Raw genomic sequence first — 27,239 nt, 5'->3', positions numbered from 1 at the left:
GCAGCTGGATGAGTCATAATTTCACCTTTTTCCTCCTGCATTTCTGCAAATCACAATGAGTTTCATTTGTTGGTGGACTTTAAACAATAGCTTCATTGTATATTGTGTTTTATTTGAGAGGAGGAGTTAATTACATGTTGCTTCCTTCCAGGTTGTTATGGGTAAACTAAATAGCACTGTTTTAATACTGTAAATTGGGATTTCGTGGGCCTGTACGTCGCACTTCATTGAGTGGAAGTGTCATCCAAGCTCCTGCTGTTCAATCTTCGTCTGTGTAATCAAGTGTCACCCTCACAGGGGTCCATTTGTGTGTTGACTCTTCAGGGTCATTGTTCAGACTCAGGAAGCTCACATGTGACTGGGAGTAATATAATGTACAACTAAGCATAAAGTAGTGAGCATGAGACAATAAACCTCATGCCAGAAACTACTCACAAAAAAGGAAAAGAAAAACAATGAAATGGGAAGTGAGAGTGGTTGGTGTACACACTACAGTGTGGATTACATTGTTTAGCTTTACAAGGACTTGTCTTACAGCTATCTGCAGTTAAGAACAGATTTAGAGATAATTGGAATAAATGCACCTTTTAGACAGATCGATGTCAATTATCTACATCACTTTAAAACAAGAGATTTAGCTCAACATGTGGTTTTCACAAGGGTGCACTCTGGATAGGCGGGGCTGCTGTCGGCTCAATCAGCTCCCTCTTTTCTCTGCTGTCATCGACCAATGTCTTCGCACGCTGTTGCCATGGCATTGCATCGAGGGTCAGATAAGAGGTGGAGGGGAGCAGGCACACAATAACCTCCTTTTGGAAGCACTGAGGCGAGCTTGTGATCAAACACTGCTCTGTGTTCGTCTGCTGCCACACAATCTGCCCATAATTAGTGCATCTGGTCCAGCGCCGGTTCCAAAGCTGCTGGATGTATAAAGAGCACTCGAGGGGCCATCATTCAGATGCATTCAAGCCAACAGAATAACAAATATGGTCATCACTATCACAGATTTGATGTGAATTGAAAAAGGCTTTAAAATAATTGGACGTTTAATCAAATGACAGGGAATTAATGCATCTCTGTGAGTACTCTTTGTTTAAATATATGTATAGATGTGACTGTTTTGAAGAACGCAAACAATTAAAATGCACAAATGTCAGCAAGAATATAAATAAGAACAGATTAAATCAAATTTTAAAGTGTAAAGCACACAACTGTTGCAGGTAATCACAAATGTTTTTGTTTTTTTTCCTTAGAGGGGAATTTCTTTCAAAATACATCTCGACTCGCAAAACATCTTTTTGAACAACATCCATATTTGACTGTGTGTTATATTCTCTGAAGTGCAGAGGGCTGTAGATTTCTTATGACATGAGGGCTGTGAAAGCCATGTATTCTAATGATGACTGTGTGAGCGAGTTTGAGTGGGATTGTCACAGTGGGAGATTAATTGGGTGCCAGGTCCAGACTTGTTTTTAAGAGGAAACCACACAGTGGAGACAGCAGGAGGAGCTCAGAGGAGAGCTGGATGATTCCTGTCCTTCACAGCAGGAAGTGACAGCAGCATGCTCTCATCCAGGCATGAAGAAGTAAAGATACACAGAGAACGACTTATACTACCATCCATTTTATTGGCCTATTATAAAGCTGTGGTTGTGTTTCACTATCAATCCATCTTCTATCCTGGTTTATCCAAGCCAGAGCTGAACCCGGGTGAAGGTCGAAGAACTGTGTAAATAAACACACACACACACGCACACACACACACACACACACACACACACACACACACACACACACACACACACACACACACACACACACACACACACACACACACACACACACACACACACACACAATATATAACTTGTTGCTGGACTGTATAGGAAATCCTACACATGGAAAACATGCAAATCCTGCAGAAAGAGTCTCAAGTCACAAACCAAAACTCAAAATCTTGTGACAATGAGGGATGAGTGTTTATCACTACTCCAGTGTGGCCTGACTGATGATGATGATGATGATGATGATCATTGTTGTTGTTGCTGCCCAGAAGCAGGTACTCCCTCTTCTCAGCCTTGAACACCAGCTGCATTCAACATTACTTATGTCGAGAGAAGCCTTTTCTTTAGTGATGATTTTGCAGAATATGCCTCTCATTGACTTTTCAATTGCTCCTAATTTTGAGATAATTTGCATTAAACCACACAGCAAATCTGTAACCTTTCGCCTCAATCGTCAAAGTGTCAGATGCAGTATTTAAATCAGTTGTAAAACGTGGCTTTCGATACCATGTGTATGGCACGTTAATACATATTTGATGTGCGTTTGGTAAGCTCGAGGTGGAAAGGAGCTGCATAGTATTAGTAGGCTGTAGTAGTAGTGGGTTTTGTGGCAGTGGTATTTCGCCTTGTGGTACTCGGTCCCTTTAAGAAATCTCCCGCGCTTTGTTTCGGAGCGTGGAACTGACCGGAAGAGGCAGGGACAATTCGCGCCAAATTGAAACAAGAGCGCGGTCGCAGGCAGCAGGCGACAGCAGACCAACTGAAAGACCCTCCGACACGACCTCAGTCCTTCTTCGTCCTCGCATCTGCCAAGGTATGTCGTTCTCTCAAGGAAGCGCGTGTCGGGATATTTCCTCCGCACTTCAATCGTGGGTTTTCTCTGACGTCATTCATGTTCATTGAGCTGGTGCGTGGCGGTGCTTTGTCTCCCGTGAAGCGAACATGGAGGAGGCTAACAAGCTGATCGGCACCGGCAAGAAGCACCTCGTGATGGGGAAGGCTGTGGAGGCGGCGAGCGTCCTGCAGGAGGCCTGCGGCATGCTGTGAGTACTTTAATCAGGGAGACGAGCCACAGCTGCACCCACAGTCATTCATCCATCCATCCTCCATGCTGCTTCATCCCAGTCAACAAAGGGCCCGCAGACAAGCTTTCAAACTCCGATTCACACGACACACTTTCTTATCCTTGAACCCAGTGCGGTGAGTTTAAAGTAGAAACGGTAACACGTTTCCTGTGAGGTTTAAAAAAACAAACAAACGAGGTAATCTAAAAAAGTAACTTCTCACTAAATATATGCTGGATTTACACACTCACCCTTGTATTTACCAGGTTTTAACAAATTACTTAATAGAATAATTAGCAACAGCTTTTAATAATAATTTAACATCGCTTGTTCCTTTAGCATATCTACTTCAGACTCCATATTAACATGAGTAATACTAAATGGGTGATATACTGGGTATGTTTTTAATTTGTCAATGATTCCTAATTGTTTTGCCGTTTCAGAGCTAAGAAGTACGGAGACACAGCAGATGAATGTGGCGAGGCTTTCCTCTGGTGTGGGAAAGCGCTCCTTGAACTGGCACGGTGGGTTTATGGCCATTATTTGTCTTCTGCCAGAGCTGTAGGACTCATGGATAATCTTAAATCATTGTTCGCCAACACGTGTTGGAAGTGTGATCCATTAATCGACTCACCTGCTGCTGTTGCAGGATGGAGAACTCGGTGCTGGGTAATGCTCTGGAGGGAGTGCCAGAGGAAGAGGAAGGAGAAGACAAAGCCAATGATTCCAAGTTTGAGAGTGCAGATAACCTTGATGGTGAGAAGAAAGGAAAAAAAAAAAGACTTGTTTCTGTGCCCCTTCACTCGGGTGATTCCCGCGGCTCGTCCTCACGCTCTCGTTTTGTCTCGACAGAGAAGACCCGGGACGAGCTGAGGGTTCAGGTGTACGACGCCATGGCAGAGAAAGAGGCGAAGAAGGCGGAGGGGAAGCAGAGCGAGGACGCAGACAAGACGGAGGCCGGAGAGAAACAACCAAAGGCTGAAAAGAAGGGCGACGAGAACAAGAGTGACACTGATGGAGCCGAGTCCAACGAAGGGAAAGAGGATGGCAAAGAGAAACCGGCCGGGGAGGAAACGGCGGCTTCGAAGGACGACGGCCCCACTGAAGCTAAAGACAAGTCGACTTCTGAGGACGAGAAATCTGCTGCTAAAGACGAGTCCTCTGAAAAGCAAGAGGAAGCGGGTGAGTTTTCCTTCTCACTGAACTTCCTGTCTGATGAGACTTGATCTCAAAACCTTCGACTTGTTTTGTTTTAGCCGAGGAGGAAGACGTGGAAATGGAGAGCGACGCTGAGGATCAAGGCGATGATGATGACGACGACGACGAAGATGCTGCTGAAAAGGTACCAAACACGATCAAGTGGTCAAAGTGCCTGAAAAAGAGTATCGGATGTAAACCTTTTCTTGATTTGGTCAGGACGAAGAAGAAGAGGTGGGCAACCTGCAGCTGGCCTGGGAGATGCTGGAATTGGCTAAAGTCATATACAAAAGGTAAAGAGCAGAGCTGGGATTTAAAGCTGACATTTGAGTGTAACTATATATATATATATATATTTTTTTTTTTCTTAAGGAAAGAGACCAAGGACGATCAGCTGCTTGCAGCCCAGGCTCATCTGAAGCTGGGGGAGGTTTCTGCTGAAACGGGTAATAATAATATGGCACTTTAACATTAGTTAATCTCAAGTGTGAACCAATTCGCCAATTATAGACTTACAATAGCGACCTAAAGTTGGATTTCCTTTTTTGTGTGTGTGTGATCACAGTTTTGGTTCCTCTCTTCATTCTGATGTTTTGAATCTCAGGAAATTACAGTCATGCTCTGGAGGACTTCCAGGAGTGTCTGAAGCTGCAGGTGACCCACCTAGACCCGGACAGCCGGCTGCTGGCGGAGACCCACTACCAGCTGGGTGTGACCTACAACCTGAACTCTCAGTACGGCCAGGCCGTGGAGGCCTTCAACAGCTCCGCCTCCGTCATCAAGAGCCGGCTGGGTAAGTCGCTGCCCGGTGGAACCCCTGGCGCGCTCTGGGGGTGGCTGCAGGCCCTCGGGGGTCAACGGCGCTTCGTTTGTGCTTTTCAGAGAAACTGCAGCAGATCATCAGCAAATGGGAGGAGACTCTGCAGAGCGAGAAGAAGGAGATGGAGGAGCTGAAGGCTTTGCTGCCGGAGATCCAGGAGAGGGTGGAGGACGCCACCGAGAGTCGGAAAACTGCAACTGAAGCTGTGAGGAGCCTCTTGGTGAGTTTTCTACGTCCTGGTCCCGGAGGCCAGTACGCTGAGCTGTATTTGTTTATACAGAGAAGAAATCAACCCGGTCACTGATTACATAACACTAAGAGGATCTTATGAGGCATTTCTGGATTTTTTATTTTTTTTTTCCTTCCTGCTTTAAATGATCCCGTCAATTCACGATGTCTGACTTTACTATAAAAACATCTGATTCAGGAAGGAGCCTCGACATCTTCCGCTTTCCCTTCATCCAGTGAGGGTCCTTCATCGTCCACGTCAGCAGTAAGTTGTGCACTAATTTGCTTTTATATAAAAACCAGAAATGAATCGGCTTGGCTGAATATTTCACGACGTTTAGTTTCCTCCCCGACAGGCTACAGCCGTTTCCCCCGACAAACTGGGCTCTCCGAGCAAACCCGCCTCCACAGCTCCCGTGTCGGACATCTCCCACCTGGTCAGAAAGAAGGTGAGGCAGGAACATGGTCGTTCGGATTCTAAACCGAGGTCACGCCGACGTGTCAACATTTCTAATGTAGAAACTGATCAGTCTGCTGCGTTTCAGAGGAAACCAGACGAGAGTCCCGTGAAGGAGAGCGCCGTCAAGAAGGTGAAGCAGGACGAGGAGAAGGCGAAGGACGCCGAGACTCAGACCAACGGACACTCCAAAGTGATGGAAGTTGCAAAGTAAGTTTGAGAATTCCTACAGGAGAGGATTGGTCAACGCATGAATCCGGCAATCGGACTAATAATTTCTGACTTTGTCTTTCAGGGAGTGAGGCCCGTCTGCCCCGAGCTTTACCTCAGTTCAACGATGCATTTACCAGCCTGCCCAAGTTGGGTCCTGACACATGCTTACACTTGTTTGCTCTTGTAAATATGTGTATCTTTTTCTGTGCCTGTTTGTATTTGTGAATTTCTAAACTTGAATAAATACTGTTGACTTAAGACTTGGGATTTGCAACGTCATTCCAGCAGAAGGTCTTTTGTTTTGAAGGTCAAGGAGCAGTCGGGTGCAAAAAATGTAGTTTTGCTGACGAGTGAAAAGTGAAACCTTTAAACTTAAGGATATTATACAGTAGGGATTAAAATCATGCAAGTAAACCTTAAGATTTTATGTGTTTTGCAGCTCATTAAATCTGATTTGGTGGAATGTCATAAAAGTTGCAGACCGCTGTACTGGACCCTCAACAATTTTAATTTCACTAATCCTTTAGTCATCACTGAGCTTGCTTTAACTGCTGAATTCTTCAGATTCGTAGCCTTGCTCCTGTCTCGGCAGAAACACTCATGACGCTCCCACCAGTCATCCGCAACATTGGATTAGAACCAAGAAATGGGAGGAGAGGCAAAACTCACCTGTTCAAAAGCCCTGTAATTAATTAGTTCCCATTGTTTTGAAATGTACCTTAACGGTCACTGAGGACTATTGACCAACAGTGTGTGTGTGACCTTCAGTAGCCTTTTAATGTGTTCGCCTGCCTCCTCCCCACACATTTTCACTTGATTTGACACATTAAATCCCACAAACTGAACACTGCAATCAGCTGGGCACCGGCCTCATCACTGTCTGAACACCATTACACACTCCTGCTCATCATCTCGACTTATCAGTGGAGGAGAGCTGCAGGTTGAGACAATACCAGTCATGTCACTGCAGGTATATATTTAACTCCAGTGGCTTTATGAAACTGAAAAGCAGATATACGTGGAGCCTGGGGAAGTAGCTTTTGACATTGAATTAATTGGTCATCTCTTGCCGTTCGGCTGCACGACTCAAATGTTAGGTCAGTGAGATTTCTGTGGCACCCCCAAAAAAGAAACATGCCAATGACATGAGTGAAAGCAGCTCGATATGTGGTCTGCTTAACATACAGGCACACTGTCCACCACGTTCATTCCTAAGGATCCAGTGATGCTGTAACCCAGGCAGAAAGAGTGAAAATACCACAGGAGCCACATTCATATTGAAACATATCAGCTTGTCAGGAACCAATTTTTATTAATATCATTAATGTGTCATCAGCATCAACAATGAAATGAGTTAGTCTGTTTAAAGCAGAATCAAGTGTGCATTCATTGCCCTTCTTTTCATGATGAACACTTCAGTTCCACAAAGCGAGGAAGAAAAAGGAAGGGGGTGGAGGGGGATGAGGGGTGCGGGGTTCGAACAGGGGCAGGGTCTGCAGTGAAGGAGGAAACGCAGGGAAAAGGACGCCTGGCAGAACAGGAAGCTTCCCCTTCACTGGGATATGATTGGTTTTTCCCTTGTGCAAGAACGACAAAAACAAAAAAATCAAAAAAGGAAATTCGAAATGGTGCTCTAGAAACGAAGATGAGAGGAGGAGGAGGGGGGGGGGGTTGCTTGCTGGGATGTGTGTGTTGGCTGTTGTGTTGTTGATTTTCTTTTTTGTTGTTTTGTTCCATGAAGCCACGTTAGGATTTGATGCAGTCGTCGTCGTCAGAGGTCTGGCTGCTGCTACTGGTTTCGGACTCGGAGCCCTCCTCGACGTGCGCCTCCGCCACACTCCTCCAGGGGGTGAAGTGGAGGGTCACACCCCGTGTCCTCGGGAGAACCCCGTTCCTCTGCACGCCGTTTCTCTTCAGCTGCTCAGACGGCACAGACACTCGGCGTCAGACAATCACACAGCGACGCGATGGGTTCACCTGGCCCGTCACGGCCGCCTCACCTGTTCCGTTTTAGTCTGGAACTCCCTCAGCTCGTCCTCCGTCAGAGGCAGAAAGTTGTCGTCGTTTTCTGGATACTCCTGCCAGCCCATGGCCTTCAGCAACCTGAGGCCGACAGAGCCATGTTATGCTGCGCCGACTCTGCGCGTGGAAACGCGGGGCAGTGGCGTCCTTACCTGTGCTCTGCCTCCAGGGAGCTGGACAGGTGTTCGGTGTCGGAGTCACTGAGGGAGTAGGACAGACCGTTCTCGTGGCAGACTTCCTCGCTGTAGGCTTTGGGCTCCGGGGTGCTGCTTTCACCCTGCGGAGAAAAGACGGCCGGTCAAACCTCGGAAAACTCAAACAAGGAGCCACAATTAAAATGTCTTTGGTCCGTTTTGCTGACTGAAGGGAGGCTTCATGTTTCAAAAATAAAAATAAAAATGTAAATTTGCTTTAGGATTTAAACTCACACTGAAATTAATGTTTTTATTAAATAAAAAATAAATAAAAAAGAGACGACACCAGGGCTGCTCTCTACAGCAAATCATCTGCCTCCATCCAACTATTTTACTGTTACACCAACTATCTCCACGTCGGCCTTCACTACACGGTTGAATCATCCGAGGTCTCCTCTTCTCCTCACTCGCTCTGTGATGGACTATCAATCCAAAGATTAAACTTCATCCAACAAACTACTGTGAATGAGAATGAATATTGTCGTTCCTTGATAATCATGCCCCTTGGTGAAAACATTAGAATTACATCAGGAAGTAATCCAAACGCTCACACGCATTTCAGACTCTTGATGATGACCAAATGTAGATCAATTATAAAAACAAAGACTCCAGAGACAGTATGACAATAAAAAAATGGTGTTTTTCTAAGTGAGTGGCTGCTCACCTCTCCTGACGTCCCTGGGCTGCTGCTTGTCGTCAGCTCGCCGGTGCCTTCGTCCTTAAGAGCTCGCAGGAACTCACTCTTACGGTCCGGACCCCGGCGCATCAGCTTCAACCTTGACGGAGCGATATCTATAGGAGGAGTCGTGCTGGAAGGGTGCTGCGTGCACGGGCCGAGCAAGTCGTGGAAAGAAAGACAGAAAGAAAGAAAGAAAAAAAAAAAAGAGTTAAAGTCATTCTTTGTCTCTACCAAGACGTCAGCGTAACAGCTGTGAAATCATTTGGACAGTTTAAAGTAGGTCAAAAATGAGCAGACATTTAACTGGCTGAACACTGGGGGAAGGAATATAATCTGCCAGATTAAAAAGCAAAGCAAACTGTACACCGCAAAAAGATTACACAATTATTATTAAGCAGAGAAGTAGTTCACCGGCTTGCTTGTTATCCAAATGATGTTATAAATAATGTGGCGAAAATGTCATTAAAATTACAATAATAATAATAATAATAATAAAAAAAAAGAAGTTAGTTAGTTTAGGGTTGGGGGGGGGGGTGGGGGGTAGTTACAAAAAGTGCTCTTCCTAATATGTTTGCCATGAGCCCCACTGTTTCATTTGTCTTGGCAGACATTAAAAAAACTAACTATGAGACCCAGAACGAACAAGCGGACTTCAGCGAGCTGCTGCAGCCTAAACTACCAACATCACATGACATCCGCACCGTGAGGGGCGGCTTGGGCCTTCCTCACCTCTTTTGGAGGGTTGTGCGGTGGTGCACTGGCTGGGGTGCTGGGTTTGGCTGCAGAGACGGGGCTGGTGAAGACTGAATCTCGGCCTGGCATGTGAAGGCCAGACTTGGCGATCTCTCTACCACCAGATTTCCATTGGGTGCTCTGGAAGAGAACGCGAGTGGCTGTTCAACGATGATGCTTCACACACACACACACATGCTGGCGTACGGAAATCAAACAAGCTGCTGAATGAGCCTGATGCGGCGGCTCACTTTGGTGGGGGCCACAGCGGGCTTGGGGACCAGGTTCTTGTAGACGCTGGAGCCAGCGATGGGAGTTTTGCTGCCGTTGGTAGGCAAGGGGCCAGCAGTGGCAAAGCCCGCAGAGAAGGCTGTGCTGGGGTCCTCCTTGGAAACTTTCTTGATAACCAGCATTTTGGACACCATCTGTTTGCCACTAGGGGGATTTTCTACAACATAACCAGGACAGACAATGAAACATTAACAAGTGAGGATAAGGAAACGGGGCCGAGCTGACACATGGCCACCTATTTGAGCTCTTACCCCAAACTCCAGCATGGGGGGCGACTGCTCGCATCTGAGTCCCAGGCTTTCCAGTTGTTTCAGGGTTGAGGGAAGGCTGTGAAAGGCAGAGAACGTATCTGGATGAAGTGCAAACTTTGTTCATGTATAACAGCATGAGGCGCCGACATCGTTCATCTCCACTTGTTTGTGAAGGAAAACCCTGATGAAGCATTAAAGCTCTTAAAACAAATGCCACAGAGATCGATCACAACGTCAGCTGTCTGACCTGATACCCAGACAAAAACGGCAAGGTTTTCAACTCACAAAGTCCTCCTCAACAAACTTCAGCTTGTCGTCCTTGCCGTCCTTGCGTTCCTCGTTGGGGAACTTGTCCTGGTACGAGGTGCCCTTGCGGGGATGGAAGTTCCCATTGCGCTGCCGGTGCCCCCCCTGCCTGTCCCTGTCGCCTCCGACCCGTTTGGGGTGGCGTCCCTGGTGGTGGTGGCTGTCCTGGGGACCCCGAGGAGCGCCGTGCCAGCTGGGTGTTTCCTTCCAACAAGAGCCCCCCACCAGCCCGCCGTGCCCGCCTTTAGCCACGCCCGAGTCCACAGAGTCATGCCTCAGGAGCAGAGAGGGCTGCTGCCATCCATCACCTCCACAGGGAGCAAAGACAGGAGACGTGAGAATGACGCTGCAGCAAATAGCGGATGAAACTAATCTGTACAGGCTTCAAACTTTACTGCTGTGCAAAGTGCTTTATGCAAAACGACTCCTTCAGTTCAGAGACTTCTGTCAAAGGATTTTCCTTCAGTCACAAAACCCAAACAAACCCATTGACAAGGCCATAAAAACATCACTGTGAATGATAAACAGGTCACTTTCCAGGTTCTCCCTGTCAAAAATATGCCTTTCTGTACAATCTCAAGTCTACCTCGCTTTATGTTTTGGTTGTTTGGTTGTTGATGGACACACAGAAAAGACAGATTTTCCGTGTCCCGTCCAGTTGGAGTTAAAACCAATGGATTCGGCGGGGCACTGAATGTTTCAGGTAGAATTGGCAGAATAGTTCCTCTTAAACGCAAACTAACATCTAGCAGCTCTTTTCACATTCATCTTTGTTAAAGGAGCTTACTTGTGCTCGGCCACATTAATTCTCAGCTCACACTAATGACACCAGAACTGAACATTAATCGAAACTCATTTTGAACAGGTGAAACTGAATATCGCCCACGTCCTGGGAAAAACTATGACTCTGGAGCAGAGTAAGATGTAAAAAAGTAAAATGAAACCAGCAGCACTCGCATCACAAGCCCTTAATCAAGTCTTTATCTGCTACAGACTCCGAGATTAGATCTTCTTTGCTTCTTCGCTTGATGCTGACGATCATCTTTGGAATCACATTCATTTCATTTTGAATTTGTCTGATGATGTGCTACGACGCCATAAAAACCAAAAGTGATCGCTCGGCGTCTCTATCCGCCTGTATAATCCCAACCCCAGACACCAGAGATTTAGAATGACTTGCTTGACGGGTCAACAATGGACTTTCATTAAAAAGGATGAATATAAAGTCCTACACACCTACAGTCATGCAGGATTTATTTAGGAGTGGGAGCGCTCCGATCTGTGGACAGAATTACTGAACTAATAGATGTGATATCTGACTGACGGCGCCGATCAAAATAAATCCTACACTTCATACGAGACCATGAATCAACGCTGATCATATTTTGATAATGTTGATTGTTTGGACAGTTTCTTCACTGTTATTTAAAATATTCCATTTGAAAACCTTAAAGTTGCATCTGTAACAACCCTACTTGAGTCATGCTACCCATGGTCAGTATTGTTGTTTATAACTTAAACTCAGTTATGAACAACATTGGATAATCTTGGTATTTTTTCCCCGACAGTCTTTACATTTTAATTTAAAGTATTTAATTTGAAAACCTGAGAGTTGTTGCTGCTCCCCATTTGTATTTTGAAGCCAACGTAGCCTCATTTAAGCTCACACATTATACCAGCAACAATAACAGTTGTGTTGGAATCAGAATCGACACTGAAAAAAAGTGAATCGGTGCGTCCCTAGCCCCCCCCCCCCTTGTTAGACTTCATGGTGCTACACCGACACTCAGATGTGAGGAGATTACATAGCAGGGGTATTAACCAGCTTAACCAAAAAGCGGGTCTTCACGGTTACCTGCTGGGGCACGCAGGGAGCCGTTGTTGAAGAAACCATCGGAAGAGTTGTGGCGGCGGCGGCTCACAGCGGTTCGGCCGTCTCTGTGGTGGTGGGGCTCACTTTGCTTGTCGAGGTTGGCAGCAGGGGACTGGGGGGGAGGACAGAGGCGGGGAGCGGGTTCGTCAGAGGGAGAACATGGAACGCTTGTTTGTCTTTTAGGTGCCTCCAGCTCACCCTGTCTCCTCCTTCAGGCGACTGGACCCAAAGTAACCCTGACAACTTTTCAAGATATTTGTAGTTTTAAGTTTAATCTTTGATCAAATTTACTTCATATCTCACTATTTCGCCTCTGTTGAAGAACCGACAAAAATAACTCTAAAGTGAAAATGTCACTAGTGGCATCTTATTCCAGCAAAGTAAAATGGAAAAACAAAAACCTCAAACAGTGTGTGAGATACAGACATGACATCCAGTCTAAATCTTCGTCATCAGTTGAGGTCCAAAGATCAAATTAAATACGTCTTCCTCAGCCCGTCCCTGTAAGCGTGACGCTGAATTTGTTTTTATAGCTGCCACAACAATAACAACAAAAAAACCTAGAATAAGAGTGAAACTATCTGCAGCCCTGCAGAGTGAATGCAAACAGATCCCGGAAGACAAAACAACACAGAGGTGAAGTCGCGTGTCTGCAGGAAAGTGACTGGCAACCTGTTGCCAATAAGAAGTGACCTCTGTTTCCTTCGCCATGTGGAAATCTTAGTCAGCCTGCACTGCTCTCAGGACAACACATCAATACATTACAAGGGAAAAACATATTCTCGAACAGTGAGATTTTCATACAAACTTAAATATTTCAAGCCTTTGTTTACTTTCTGGATTTTAGCTTATAAGTCACAGAGATTAAAAACAAATCCTGCTTTATATTGCTTGATACAGTTCCAGGTTGCAGGGGAGCTGGAGCCAAATCCTATCCTGTGCAGCTATATGACAGGTAACGGTAGTGTACACCCTGGACAGGTCTCCAGTGAGCACCGTTAGTTGTTTCAGTGATATCCTTCAACAATAACATAACGTTCACTTTAAAACAAAACTAACTTGTGCTCTCTGTAATGCACAATGTGACGGAGACATTTTTCCTTTTCTCCACTTGATCAAAGTCTAACGGAGCCGATCAAATCAATACGTAGGATAAACATCCAATCCTCTAAAACAGCTTGACCAAAGAATGGAAGCGAGATATTGTTATCATGTGTTCTGAATGTCGAAATGCGATCCGATGACTAAGCAGGTTAAGTGAGGTCAGTTTTTGATTTTCACTGTAATCCAGACGATCTGACATGTGGCTCATCCAGCTGAGGAGCTTCAGTGTCAATTCAATATTTAGTGTTTGAACTGTTTGTTTCTTAACCAAGACAAATAGTGTATATACGTATGTGTGTTGATTGCTCCATCAGCATCACACCAGCAAGAAGATAAAACTTTTCAATGTATGCTTAAGCTCAAACTCAGAAACTGTTTTTCTTTCTGTGGTTAAATGCATTGCATTTGTTACGGTTCACCACGATTGAGGGGAACTGTCAAAAGCGTTGAGAAGATGCTGAGGTGCAGTGGGGATGCGAATCCAATTTTTGGCGGGACACGGATTAAATGTGGTCGTTAAACTAATGTTTCAGTACTAATTCTAATCTCAAACTGCCCCAGTATTCGTTGCCACCCACCATTGATCCAAGAGTTTTGACCCAAGTCATTTCAACACTGATCACAATCTCATTTTACTGCACATGATGCACACAGTGACAAACACCTACCTTGGCAGGCTGGGGTGTGGAGAAGTTAAGCCAGGCAGGGACAAAGTCATGCTGCGCCATTTAGGTCCAGTGTTTCCGGTCAGTGGATTGAGGCATCAAACCTCATGGCCAGGATCTAACGAAAGACCAGTTAAGACTATTTTAATACTCAGTTCCTGTGAATTGAAGCCCACACACAAGCATCTTTGACAAGACAATCCAAGATCACTTTCATTCCATTCTATCTTTGACTTCATGTCATCTCTTTCAAGTGTTTTTCAAACATCAGCAATTTAGATTTCGTTGCATAAAAGATCTCCCACAAGACAAGTAAGTCCTATTCTTAGCAGAAAACAACAAAGCTTGACTCGCTGCAGCTGTAATTGTAAAGTCTGGATGGGAAACATCAAGTACAGCAGAATGCAGGCACATTTTGCATAGTATGGAGTAATCTAAACAGCACGACCATGCATGTTCGTCCTCTGTAGGTACGGTGAGGGGGAAAAGCGGTGACATTACCCCAGAGTCTGATGCTCTGAAGTCCTCAACCTCCTCTCGCAGTCCGGCTAAGGTCTGTTGCTCAGGCCTGTTGGCACCGATCACAGAGCGAGTGCACCGACAGTCGAGGAGCAGCACACTGAGAAGCCCTTCTCCACCTCCGCCAGGACAGCGCAGCCCCTTTCCACAGAGGCAGGTCCCTTCGTCCAGGGTGAAACACTTGGAGATGGGTCAAACGATTGTAGGAATGATCTGGAATAGCGATCCAGAGAATTGGCTGAGCAGGAAGCGTGATTGTGAAGCAGAAGTGTGGCGCTCTGTGAAGAACAGGTTCTCCTTTGTGGAACTAGAATCCAGGCCGTTCTCGTTGTCGGTGGGTCACGTATCTGACAATTGCTACAGTTTTCAGTCCAGGTAACCTTTTTCCCCAACGGATAAATTTCTTCAACTTACTCGAACATCCTGATTGGCAAAAAAGAAAAAAAAAAAAAAAAAAAAAAAGGTTCTGATGGTGATTTGTCACGATGGTGAAGAAGAGCAACACTATTGCGAGGAAAGAGTCTGTGAACGTTGTCTGTCCTGAAACATGGACAGCAGTGTGTGCAGCAGTTTCTCCTTGACACCAGATGAAGGGAGAGAGAGAGAGACAGGTGTTGCCCTGCCACACTGTGTGCCAGTATGTTTTTTGGGTCGACTCTTTTACCGAATCATTTTATGACCTGCGTGCAACATGCAGAAAAGAAAAGAAAAAAAAAAAAAAAAAAAAAATGAACTGAGAGACAGTCTTTTATTGGCAACGGAGGACACCGAAAACCACTGCTCACCTCATTAAACTGGTGAAGAGACTGTCTTGGGTTCGAAGAAAAGAATGCTTAAAGGTTTAAAGTCACATGACAATGAAGGAAGTGAAGCCCTATGTTACATCGCCGTCATTTTCAGGTTGGGTTAGTGAAACTGAGACGTCGCTGGGTGATGCATTATAATGACGTTTTTAGCTTTGAATGATTTACCATCACATTTGGAAGACGCCCATTTATCTATCTGCAGTTTTCGTACTGAAGTAGAGATAGGCTGTAGCACTGATTTCATAGATATGCAAAATTGAAAACCCAAAAAAGGTCAGGAGCAACAACAACAAAAAAAAATCCCCAAGAAGACTATCCTCGAGAGAACACGGACACGAGTTCTTCTCTGAAAAAAACAGGCGAAAGCTGAAAAACAGCAGGTATCCAAAATCTGTCAGGTGGGTTGATCTTTTCCCTCGAGTGTGTGGTTTGCCTCCGACACACAAACTTTCAGTGCAGTCGTCAAACTTCTTTGCACAGGAACACACTGCACCTGTAATGAACCACATGACAATTTCCGGTTGAAAAATTAATGAACATTTACACAGTTTCTAGTTTGTTTTAACTACATGTTGTTTAAAAAAAACACTTTATCAAAGATGTATAACTTATAAGAGGTGCAGATTCAACTACTTTGTTGAGCTGTTATCGGTGTGCTGGATCAGATTTAAAATAAGAAGCACAGAGTACTTAAAACAAGTTTAAAAGCAATCTAAATCACAAAACAAGAGAAGGACACAGCAAATAACTACTCAGACTAATCACAACAAACACGTCTTGGTGCAGTAAAGAGCTCCTTTTCTAAATCCCCTGAATAAATGCTAAAGATACCTTAAAATTCATAAGACTGTCAAAGTTAACAAATATACTTCTCCAGGTACTTCAAACACATTTTGGTTGGTATAAGAAACAACTCTGATTTGTGATCAAAGTCACACTGGAAGCTGGCTGCAGTTGTAAATTGTGTTGGCTTTTGCAAGTGAAATATTTATGCGAGTGTAAAAATAACACGGACACCATCTTTCTGGTACCTTTGCACAGACAGTGGCGCTCAATGCAGTCTGCAATGTCATGTCAATCTGAAGTTACGATCCACAACAATTATTTTTACACTATAGCTCAGATGGTGGGCACAGTAAAAGAAAACCAAAAACAAAAGCACATCAGCCTGTGCACAGACGCAGAGTAGTTGAAGAATCTCCACTGAACTATTACATAACAGCCCAACATCAATGAGTGGTGGCTCAGAGCAAGACATTTACATCCCTTTGTAAGCATGCCCACATGGATGATGGCTGCAGAGACACATCCGAGTATGGATAGTACTCCTCTAAGCATCCGTATCCAGTCTGGGTCACTCTTAGATCCACAAATGATGCAGCAAACCATTTAATCTTAGTGCAACGCACATCTCATGCAGCTTACATGCAGTGCAATGGCCAAGCTTAGGAGTCCGTTAAGGTGACCGATCACGTAAAGCTAGCCGATGTTGGTAACTAACTACTAACGTTGACTATCGCGCTTTAACTTAGCCTCCAGCTAACACGGCTTAGTTATCTAAGGTTATCATTAGCGTAGCAACTGTTAGCAGTTAGCTGGCGGAAGCTAACACGTTAAGTGGCCCATCAAAACTCCTCGCGTCCTGAATGAGTTGGCACACTTGGGGGGTTTATCCCGGTAGCAATGCAGTCAGTGCGCCTACGGTACCTGAAAGAGTGTATTTCGGCGGTTGTCACGGACAGAGAGTGGAGGTAAACAGAGCTGGCTTCGTTGGAACAACACAGTTTCAAAATGGCTACCTTAGCAGCGGCGGCACACATTCATCAGCCTGCTAAGAGCTAACCAGCTAACTGGCACTGTTTCATGCCATAAAGCTCCCCGGAGAGGGAGATTAATTCACATATACATGAATTCTGCAAACACGAACGACATAATAGAGGTTCCCCCGCGTTAATCCCGGGCTTGTGGATGTTTGTTTGGGTTTTCGTTGCTCTTACCACTGGCGCTGCCAATGCCTCTACCGTGCTGCGTTCAAGGCATACCGTCATTATGCAACTTACCGAGGTTCCGAAGTGTTTTAAAATCCAAACAGACAAAACAGCGGTGCTTTATAAATTACTAATTCCACCCAAACAAAATTAATGGATTTCCAACGTGATGTTTCTGAGTATTCGACCAAAAACTCAAAGAGCATACCCTGATAATACTAAAAGCAATATTTTGAAACATTGAACACAACTTAATACCTCCCCGCCGCCAGTAGCCCAAAGCAGTCGATACCAGAAACCGTCTCGGTGGTTTACTGAGGAAAGGCAGTTAATGGAGCGTCGATATTATGTAGGCGAGTGACCGACCTTTCGTCCAGCACGTTTCTGTTGTTGTTGTCACTATTTATGTGTTTTGTTGTGACTGCAGTTTCTAGACCAAGCTGGCGGATGATAAAATGTAAGGACAATGCTTCGGTAACGTGAGCAAGTGTGGGTTGTGGAATTCTTTTTGCAGTATGATAGCTCTGACAGATTGAATGCTAACTGCTAATACCAGCATCATTAGTCCCTCAATAATAATGAGAGTGAGAGTATCATTACTAATTTGTAGTGGGTTTCTGTTTGTTTGTTTGTTTGTTTGTTTTAGATAAAATGATCTCGATGGCAGCTGGGAGGCAGATAATGCCAGCGGTAAGAAAAACTTACAGAATAAATTAAGTTTAGTAAATATAATGTCATAATGATAATACTATTCTGTTTGACTTCAGGTTTCTGGATTGAGATGTTTCCAACACTTAACCAGAGCATCTCACTCCTCAACAAAAGCTCGGCTGCAGCTTCACTCTCCAGTCTCCTCTGGGATCCTTCCATGGAGACACACCTCCTCCACCAGCAGGCTGTTGCACATCAGGCCTGTCAGCTGGCAGGTTTCACGCTCCTGCAGCAGTGATTCTAAAGGCAACACTGAGACCGATGACAGAAAAGTGGGTTTCAGCACTAAGGCCCCCAAACCAGCTCTTTACCTTGGTTTTTCTGGGCTCATTCCCTTCATATCTGCCCCTCTCTTCATGGCTGCCACGCAGTCCTTCTACCCTGAAGTGGCACATGCTCAAATGTTGTACGGAGCCTCTATAGTGTCCTTCCTCGGAGGTGCCCGTTGGGGGTTCGCCCTCCCAGATGGGAGTCCGGCTCGGCCTGACTGGATGAACCTGGGCAACAGTGTGGTGCCTTCTCTTGTGGCCTGGCTGGCACTACTCTGCAGGGACAATATTGTTGAAGGAGCCCTTATCGTGATCATGGGACTGGGTTTGTCCCTTCATTACGACCTGAACGTCCTGCCAGGTTACCCTCCCTGGTTCAAAGTCATGCGAACTGTCCTCACCTTGGTCGCAACCTTCTCATTGGTGGCTACCCTGGCTATGAAGCAATTCTATGCTGAGAGGAAGATCACACAGACCTAAAATGAATTACAGGCAGAGCAATTTAGTTGGAGATGCTGCGTGAAATGTAAATTAAATACAAATTACAAATATATTTCAAACCTTTTGTTGCTCTTGTACTTTTTTTTTTTTGTTTATGGTGTTTTGAAAGTTTTCTGAGTTATTGTTATGCTTCTTTATATGAGCTACTGAGTGTGCTTTTGAATTGCTTCTTGGGGATGAATAAAGTTATTTGACTTTGACTTTATAGTTCAGATATTTACTTTGCACAAGTCTCAGTTTTGAAAGTGTTTACATGTGACTGTGTTCTGTTCACACCTTGGACATTGTCCCAGCTTTTCTGAGATCAAGGTTTTGCTTTATTGAACTTTATTACAAGAAAACGACAACTTTGAATGAAATATCACAATTAAGAAAATTATGAAAAACTTCATAAAGCTGTGAAGGTTTATAATCCAACTTATTGAAATAAGTGGGAAAGAGAATCATCAAATGGAGCAAGAACAAACAATGTTAAAGATATTTCTTGTATCATTATTACGTGGTAAGTAAAAAGAAAAATTTTTTCAACTATCTCTTCAAATATTGGATTTTTACATGTGTAAACTATTACATATATTGACTGAATAAAGATGATTTTATTACTTTTATTGTCATTATTGTGCAACTAAAAGTTAATGTAGCCCAAAAAAACTGGTGGAGAATTGATTATTAAGGTTACTAAATAGTTGTTTACATGTGTTAATATGATTAGTGATACTTCGAGAACATCTTCACCAATCCACCAAGTAAAAGTTTGATATCTTTTTGCTTCACGAACGTGATTGTTAAGGCGACACATGTGAAAGGCAGAGCCCCAAACCAGGAAATGCCACAAAAATAAATGTTCCACAAATAACCGTTGAAAGTGTAAATGTGTTTTGATGGACATAGAGTGGCCCAGCCACAGCTGAGACTGCAATCGGATTGAACACCTCTGGAGAGACACGAAAATGGCTTTGCGCTGATGTACATGTGATTTCTTCGTTTTTTTTATTTTCATTGTCATTATGGGACTTTGTGTGTAAAGTTTTTAAGGATTTCTTTTTTCATTTTTACATAATACAATATAGAAAAAGTGAACACTTTCCAGATACACAAGAGGGCTTTTTTTATTTTCAAAATGAGTAATAGGCTGAACTGCAGTCTGACTTCATAAATTAGTTGCTCAGTCACTGACATTCAGAGTTTGAGTGTTTTTCAAACCATCCATGCTCTACTGTTCAGGGTAGAACCAATGAGGTAATCCCAGCTGACTGTGGGGAAGGGCAGGGTGTGACCGAGACAGGTCGTCACACACACTTTTTCACTGTACCGGGATGAAAATTACCCAAGAACATTCAAATGCCAACAAACATATCATGATACACAACTCTTGTTTATTTAGTCAGAAAACCAAGTGAAATGACTTTATTTCAGTGATGTGAAATGACTGTTTAGCAGCCTGTGACGAGATAAAACAGTACGTGTTAGAAATTACTGTTATTTTGCTCTCAATCCAAACAGGAATGGTGTCGGCGTATTTCTTCACACTTGTAAGGATCAGTAGGTCTTGTGCCTCAGCGTCAAGAGGTTGAAATGTACGTTTTGGTCCTTTGTGGTCCATCCGATGAGTGAAACGACAACTAAAATCGGTGTAAATAGTGACAGAGGCGCTCGTATTTACATGAGCATATGTACAAAAGTCATCCAGTGGAAACGGAGAGAGAGCTCTGTGCTGTAGCGTCACCAGAAGCCTCTTATTCAAGTTTACAGAAATCACAGACCACGATATGAAAACAGCAGGGAGTTTGGACCGGTTCCAATCTTAACTGGGCTCAAGAGGTGTGACGAGACCGAAGAACAAAAGAGGAAAACAAACAGTTCTCTTACATCTCAGTGCTGAACATGTCGTCAGTCCCCACGGGGCCCCGATGCTTATCAAAAAAAGCTCTCCGATCATCAAAAAATAGAACTCTTCCTTTTTGAAAAAACCATCGTCCTCATCAGGAAAACTTTCTTTTCCAATATAAATAAGTTAGAAAATGAGTGTGCAGCCACGGTGACCAGTCCTGTGAAAAGATTCAGCGGATTGAAACGAGCGGGAGCTGATGAGTCATGTAACAGTGGAAGCAAAGGCAGCGTTGGCAGTTTCCAGTACGAGCTGTGCTTTCATAGTCACGTTTTCATTAGATGACGAACGCTCAGGGCAGACTTAAAAAAAAAAAAAAAGAGACTCATCCATGTACAAATAAGACACATAATCAATGTGGGTCCAGTTGAGATGCAAACACACAGTTCTGTGTGTTAAAGTGCAGCTTTTTCCTTCCAGTTTGTGCGGCTCCAGGAGGATGTCAGAGCACGGCCAGGCCGCCATCACAGCGGCTTGTGATCATGTTGCCGACCTCCGTCCAGGTGTCCAGGTGGGGGTCGTAGATCTCCACCGAATCCACCGTCACGGGTGCCGAGAAGTCACTGCTGGCGGCCCGTCCGCCAACGGCATAGAGCAGTCCGTTAACAGCGGACACCGACGCGCCCGCACGTGCTGTGGACATGGAGGCCACCTCCACCCACTTCTCCTACAGGAGCACATCCACACAACACCATGAATCAAACTGACATTTAAGTTAACCCAGCAAAAAACGACGATCTTCTCGTCACCTCTTCCGGACAGTATTTCTCCACCGTCTCCAGGGCTCCCAGCGCCTCGTTCCAGCCGCCCACAGCGTAAATGCAGTTACTGAGGCAGGCGACTCCGACGTAGGCCCGGCGCGTGACCATGACGGGCAGCGCGCTCCACCGCCGGGAGATGGGGTCGTACACCTCTGCCGAGCGCAGCTCCATTCCTTCATCGCTGATCCCTCCGATCACGTAAATGAATCCTGATGAAAGCAAAATACGGTTGGATCACAGCCGCTGAAGTGCTGCCAAGATAGAAACAGGAATCCAACAAAAGATCGGCGGCATCAACTCCAGACAGACGCACCGTGTAGCTCACAGCAGCCGAAGTAATATCGAGGAACTGCCATGCTGCCGATGACCTCCCACTTATTTTCCTCGGGGTCAAATCGCTCCATGGTCTTCCCGATCTCAGAGCCAATCCAGCCGCCTACAAGAGCACAGCGCACAACGGTCAGGAGTGGTCTTCTTGTTTAAAATGCTGATTATGAATCAGTCACCTAAAGGTGATGATTGTTTTTAACTGCTCTTCTTCACAATGGTTCAACTTAAAACAATAGATTTAGTTTGTTTTTACATCAAAGGCCCTTCCTGGATTCTTGTGCCAAAATGATCCAGATGTGTTTTTACGTTGTCTTTTCTTTAAGTCTCCCAGAGTTTCAATCTTTTACTGATCTGGATATCGTTTGTGCAAATATGCCGTCTCCCTCTGTAAAACGACACCCGTGGTGTTTTTTTAATTGTCTCTCGTGCGGTTATGCTCTTTACCGAGTGCGTACAGCGCTCCATGGCAGGGGCAGACACCAACTCCGCAGCGAGGGAAATTCAGCGACGCCACAGCGGCCCACTGCTTGGTGACGGGGTCGTATCTCTCTGTGCAGTCAAATATCATAGAGTCCTTTTCCCCTGGGAAGAAAAAAAAAAATAGAAGAAAAGTTTGTTTATTTCTTAACTTTAAGATACATTTTTCACTTTAACTTCAAACAGAGCAATAGCTTTCGGCTCCCTCACCGCCCACCACATAAATCATTCCCTCCAGGACGGCCACTCCCGGCCCACTGCGGGCCTGATGCAGCGACGACACGGTGGTCCAGTACTGGTTGAAGGTGTCGAAGCGCTCCACGCAGCTCAGCGCCCTGCTGTCGCTCCAGCGGCCGCCTTGCAGCCGGGTGTATCCTCCTAAACACGAGGAGACCAGAACGTTAGTCCCAGAGCCCATGAATACGTCTCACATTCAAGTTGGACAAAACAAGACCATACAGAACCTATAGCATAGAGGTATTTTCTGGCCTTTCTTCTTGGTCTCATCTTCGCTGGTTGCTGCAGACTGAACATTTTATTTTCTTTGGGAGACTTTGTGACCTCGGTGTATTCCTTCAGCAAAGTCTGCAGCGCCACCCGCAGGCTGAAGTCTGTAACACCTTAGTAGAAACGCAAAGCAGGTAAAAATATAAGATTTCAACTTATGCGTCAATAGATCTTTATTTTTCTTTGCAACGGATTACATTTTAAAGCAATTTATGCAATATAAATGTGAAATAGGAACGCACGCTTTCACGTTTGTCCCCACCTTCTAAGTACTTGAAGAGTCTCTGTGGAGAAAGCAGAGGGAAGCGGACTGGTTCCAACACCTCCACCACATGTTTTTTCCTCTTTGCAACATCCTGGAGCACCCAGTCCATGGCTGCAGTGAACACCTGGTACTCATCCTCAATCCTCAGCTCCTCGCTTCTTAGTAGCCTGACCAGGTGATCCTTCGACAGGCCTCTGAACTCATCGGTGACACACACCTGAAAAGGAACCGTACCAAAGTCAGCTTAGCAACACAAATCATGCAAATACAGTGAATATGAGATGCAGATTGTGTGTTATAGTGATTTTTTTTTCTTCTAAATTTGTGGAACTATCTTAGATAAGCAAAGAAATCGGAGAGTTAAACAACCAAACCAGTTTTCTTCAAGCCCACGACGGGTGGCTGTGTTTGAGTTCTACCTGACAAGAACTGTCGTCATAAATTGATAATATTTCTGACAAAAATGTGAATGCATTGAAGAACTCACACTGAATTTTAAAAGTTGTGGGCATACACGATGTACGTACAATGAGCATATATTGACGAGTGTCACTTTTTTGGCGGGGAATATTTTATCTTGAAGATAAAACACTGAGGTGAGAGCTGTTGTGGTAGATTGTATATACTCTCCACTCATTGCAGGGTTATCCCTGAGTCTTCTCCTCCAGTCAATGTGAGTTTAGTTATCTGTCTTTTCCAAATTTGCCCTGTGACCGATTGGTGCCCACGCCTTCACCCTAACCCAGAATGAGCGGGGATCAACTCCAGCGCCTTGTGACCATAAGCTAGGAAAAGCAGTTAGAAGTTTATTGGGAAGTAAGTGACACAAATGATCTATAATTCTCAGAGTCTCCAATCATTTATTGATTGGGAATATGAATTGATGTGAAAGAAAAATACTTTCACGCAATATTATTTCAGCTTCAAGATGGCTCAGGTGTTTCTTCTATTTTTTTAAAGCACTCTAATGACTCAGCTGCAAAACAATGGCTCGGAAGAAGACATACCTCCAGAAAGTGAACATGGATGTAGTTCTCTGAGAATTCAAGCATATCCAAGCAGGCGATTTGTTCCAGGAACTGAAAGATGCCCACACAGTTGGATGGATCCATATGGCTCTTTAGAAACTCTCCGCAGATGGTCACCACCTCGTTGAGCTGCAGCATGTCCGCTGCCACCATCAGCTCCTGGACGTTCTCCACAGTTACGCTGATCATCCCTGGTTTGAAACAGGACACGTTTGCACCCAGAACCTGAAGCAAAACAAGAGGTGACATCACACCGGCATTGACCCAGACCTGTGTATATGAAGTCGAGCAGGACCTCAAACACTTCGGTGTCCACTCCAAGGATCTGCACCTCGTCTTTGTCAGCCTCCCTCATACCACCGGAGAACAAGGCGGAGAAGTAGGGGCTGCTTGCAGCCAGCACAAGTCGGTGCACTCGGAACACGCGGCCGCCCACCTTGAGTCCCACGTCACAGAAGTCTGTGCGGAGTCGCATCTTGTTCATCTGGGCTAGGATGAGGCGGGCATAGCGGTCCGAGGCCAGCAGGGCCTGCTCGGAGGCTTGGGTTGCCATGGCAGCCGCAGCATCACCAGCACCACCACATCCAGCCGGGGTGGACACAGAGATGGAGGACATGGCAGAAGACGCAGGTTACCATGGAGGCCAGGATGTCCACAACTCCTCTCTGAAGTCCTCAGTTTGAAAAAAAAAAAAGAAGCCTGGAAGACATCAGAGCTGCTGCATAAACTCCAAAACAATGAGTGCCAGTGTGCAGAGGTGTTGTGTAACAGAGAGCTGCGGAGTGATCAGCAGATGAGGAAGGATAGACTTATATATATATATATATATATATAAATATATATTGACAAAAAAAAGAAGCTTTTTGTTTACTGCCAAGAAGGGCAATGACAGATTTAAATGATGATCAATGTAAACGAGGATCTTTATAAACACACTTGCAGCAGCTGTTAGCCGCGCGTGCTAACCAACAGAAAGCTCGCCAGCCTGAATTCAATCAGCGCATTCAACTGTGGGACAAAAACAAAACAGTTTCACTGCTCCGGAGATCTACGAAAAGTCTGCAGACTGTCTACAAATGAATGTTAATTTAAAGGTTTTAGTTTAGCGACCTACCTCCGAGGAGCTCCGAGAGGATGCCGCTACTTCCTGTCAATCCCGATCTCTGGATCTACTGAGCGGGTCTGAAGCTGCTCACCCTGAACTCCGAGAAAAGACAAGAAAACTCAGGAAAACACAAAGAAAAATCCCTTGTGGATCTGATCCGAAAGATCCCTGAGAGATAGAGCTCGGTTTTCTTCAAACTTCTTCATACAGCTAAAGTTTTTCTGTATAGCACTTTTCATGCACAAAGTGCTTCACATTTACAAAAACATAATAAGAATAAGAATAAGAATAAGAATAATAAGAATAAGAATAATAAAAACACAATCATCTCTCCCCTACCCCACAGTTTATTCATCATAGTGTGTAATGTACTGTGGTATTAAAAGCTAAATATATAAACTTATATTGGAGTCAAATTAAAAAATTTTTAACAATAGTGTAGTGATTGAGGATTAAATCAGTTCCTTTCTCTTCATCTCTAATCAATAACTGGAACCTGAGTTTTGTCCAGTTTCAGTTTCAGAAAGTTATCAGCCATCCAAGAGTTCATATCTACAATGCATTTAAATAGCCAGTCTGAGACTTACTCTGAGTCTTAAACAGTTTTATGAGCCGCATGGGGTCAGAGTCAGATTGAATTAGGTATTATTGTCATATTCAGCCTGAACAACCCAATTATCTTTTTACACATACTGTACATTTCTGAGAAGATGCAAAAAAATTATAATAAAATGAGAGCTTAATGCTTAAAATGTTTTAATTGAAACACACATTTATAAAACTGAATTTGAAATATGGTTCAAAACAACTACTGCAACAAGAGCAGCAGATTCGAACACCCATTTAAAACTACAATATGCCTTATAATGGGAAAAATAAGGCAGTAATGGCACGGAGGTATGCCTTGAACTCGTGTGGGGTTCTCTCAATAGACTTTTCCCTTAAATGTTCCTTAATTCATGAATGAGAATCTATTAATCTTTAAGTCAAAGCTCATCCAATCCACAGATTCCCTTGTCTTTTCTGAAATCAATTTGATGGGGCAGTGCAGGAATCATTTATCTCTTGGTGTTTATACTCTTAATATATTATGATGAATAATCAATTTGCCCCAGGGATCACGTGAAGATTTTCTTTAAACTCTGACGCCAGGTGGCAGTGTTGCCCTCAAACAAGCCGCAAACTGTCTGGAAGACCTTGACAACAGGCCACAGCACTCTAACATGTAAATTATCATAGTATTCTTACCATTTTGCCTCCCAGTAGAATGGTAATTTTAGCTGCAGCTAACCTCCAGTGTTGGCTCTAACCTCCTCCACTGACCAAGCTCACAGCCTATCCTACTCTTTAGACCGTGTTGCTGGGTAGTACAGTTTGTTTTAATCAGTAGCTTGGGACCAAATTAAGTTTAAATATTATGTTGGAGACCTGCTATTACCTACAGGACTCCATGCACTTTTGCTGACCTGTCTAGTGACAAAAGCCTCTGAACTCCATGGAAATATCTGGGTTAACTAACTGTAATGTTCACTGAGATTATGTGTCACACACCTGAAATACAAGTCCAGCAACATCTGTCGAACGACTTGTATTTCAATTCCATTACAATGAGTCCGTCCACAGCCATTGCTGCGGAGGGCAATAATATGTGGTGGCACCTATGTCATTGGGCCTAATAAAACTCAAAGGTAGTCATGTGCCACTCTGGCCTCCCTTTTAGCTGCTACACCCTTGGCAGGATTTCCCCTCAGTTCATGGGCGGATTATAAGACAACGAGCCTCAGGGCAGACAAGCATAAAAATTCCCCACCCTCCTTGGGAGCAAGAGAAATCTCTTTATCAGGCTTGTGTTCGTTTTTTAGTGTTTCTGCTCTTATGTGTCTCTTCACGACCATTTTTTTTTTTTTTTTAAAGTTAGTGATTATTTTAATGTTTTCTTGGCATTGAGCATCTTTATGGTCACTTTAAATCACATTATAGTTGTTGTTCGTCCTTTTTGTAATTTAGTATGTCTCTATGATGGTTTTGTTGCATTTTGTGTTTGTTTTTTTTCCATTTATGTAGCTATATTGAATTTTTTGTGTCATTTATTATACGTTCACACTTTTTTGTGACTTATTAGTGAGTCGTTGAGGTTATTTTGTGTCTTAGTGGTTGTTTTACAGAACTTTGGCCCCTTTGGGTTTCTGGGCCTGTGTGCCCAC

General features: G+C 44.3%; 4 protein-coding genes across 7 annotated transcripts; 2 read left to right on the top strand and 2 right to left on the bottom strand.

The window, feature by feature from the left end:
* Positions 1 to 2,477: 2,477 nt before the first annotated feature.
* Positions 2,478 to 6,021, top strand: LOC308123466 (histone-binding protein N1/N2-like). The gene is made up of 14 exons (XM_080485974.1): positions 2,478 to 2,598; positions 2,722 to 2,827; positions 3,292 to 3,372; positions 3,498 to 3,604; positions 3,701 to 4,030; positions 4,105 to 4,190; positions 4,265 to 4,338; positions 4,418 to 4,491; positions 4,650 to 4,838; positions 4,928 to 5,085; positions 5,293 to 5,358; positions 5,450 to 5,542; positions 5,639 to 5,760; positions 5,846 to 6,021. The coding sequence occupies exons 2-14, from the start codon at positions 2,727 to 2,729 to the stop codon at positions 5,850 to 5,852; spliced, it is 1,488 nt and encodes a 495-aa protein (XP_080342100.1). The 5' UTR covers positions 2,478 to 2,598; positions 2,722 to 2,726; the 3' UTR covers positions 5,853 to 6,021.
* A 1,015-nt stretch (positions 6,022 to 7,036) lies between these two features.
* On the bottom strand, positions 7,037 to 17,241 carry gpbp1l1 (GC-rich promoter binding protein 1-like 1). Of its 2 annotated transcripts, none has more exons than XM_080485030.1 (12): positions 17,203 to 17,241; positions 14,382 to 15,698; positions 13,884 to 13,998; positions 12,094 to 12,223; positions 10,218 to 10,546; positions 9,933 to 10,008; positions 9,642 to 9,838; positions 9,388 to 9,531; positions 8,644 to 8,799; positions 7,938 to 8,062; positions 7,764 to 7,866; positions 7,037 to 7,680 (listed from the first exon to the last, which is right to left on the bottom strand). In XM_080485030.1, the coding sequence occupies exons 3-12, from the start codon at positions 13,941 to 13,943 to the stop codon at positions 7,510 to 7,512; spliced, it is 1,491 nt and encodes a 496-aa protein (XP_080341156.1). In that variant the 5' UTR covers positions 13,944 to 13,998; positions 14,382 to 15,698; positions 17,203 to 17,241; the 3' UTR covers positions 7,037 to 7,509. The 2 variants fall into 2 exon arrangements, with proteins under 2 accessions (XP_080341156.1, XP_080341155.1); XM_080485029.1 differs by having other exon boundaries at positions 16,913 to 17,224.
* A 260-nt stretch (positions 17,242 to 17,501) lies between these two features.
* Positions 17,502 to 19,759, top strand: LOC308110811 (transmembrane protein 69-like). The gene is made up of 3 exons (XM_080465399.1): positions 17,502 to 17,650; positions 17,840 to 17,883; positions 17,961 to 19,759. The coding sequence occupies exons 1-3, from the start codon at positions 17,599 to 17,601 to the stop codon at positions 18,651 to 18,653; spliced, it is 789 nt and encodes a 262-aa protein (XP_080321525.1). The 5' UTR covers positions 17,502 to 17,598; the 3' UTR covers positions 18,654 to 19,759.
* ipp (intracisternal A particle-promoted polypeptide) lies at positions 19,641 to 25,101 on the bottom strand. Of its 3 annotated transcripts, none has more exons than XM_080465373.1 (10): positions 25,045 to 25,101; positions 24,201 to 24,629; positions 23,910 to 24,121; positions 22,900 to 23,119; positions 22,595 to 22,750; positions 22,341 to 22,508; positions 22,098 to 22,235; positions 21,637 to 21,759; positions 21,312 to 21,532; positions 19,641 to 21,229 (listed from the first exon to the last, which is right to left on the bottom strand). In XM_080465373.1, the coding sequence occupies exons 2-10, from the start codon at positions 24,544 to 24,546 to the stop codon at positions 21,005 to 21,007; spliced, it is 1,809 nt and encodes a 602-aa protein (XP_080321499.1). In that variant the 5' UTR covers positions 24,547 to 24,629; positions 25,045 to 25,101; the 3' UTR covers positions 19,641 to 21,004. The 3 variants fall into 3 exon arrangements, with proteins under 3 accessions (XP_080321499.1, XP_080321500.1, XP_080321501.1); XM_080465374.1 differs by having other exon boundaries at positions 19,761 to 21,229; positions 24,201 to 24,603; XM_080465375.1 differs by having other exon boundaries at positions 19,761 to 21,229; positions 24,201 to 24,595; positions 25,045 to 25,095.
* Between the last annotated feature and the right edge of the window lie 2,138 nt (positions 25,102 to 27,239).

Source organism: Lipophrys pholis (genome assembly GCF_963383615.2).
Source record: "Lipophrys pholis genome assembly, chromosome: 1".
Classification (NCBI taxonomy): Eukaryota; Metazoa; Chordata; class Actinopteri; order Blenniiformes; family Blenniidae; genus Lipophrys; species Lipophrys pholis.
This window is presented reverse-complemented; position numbering and strand designations above follow the sequence as displayed.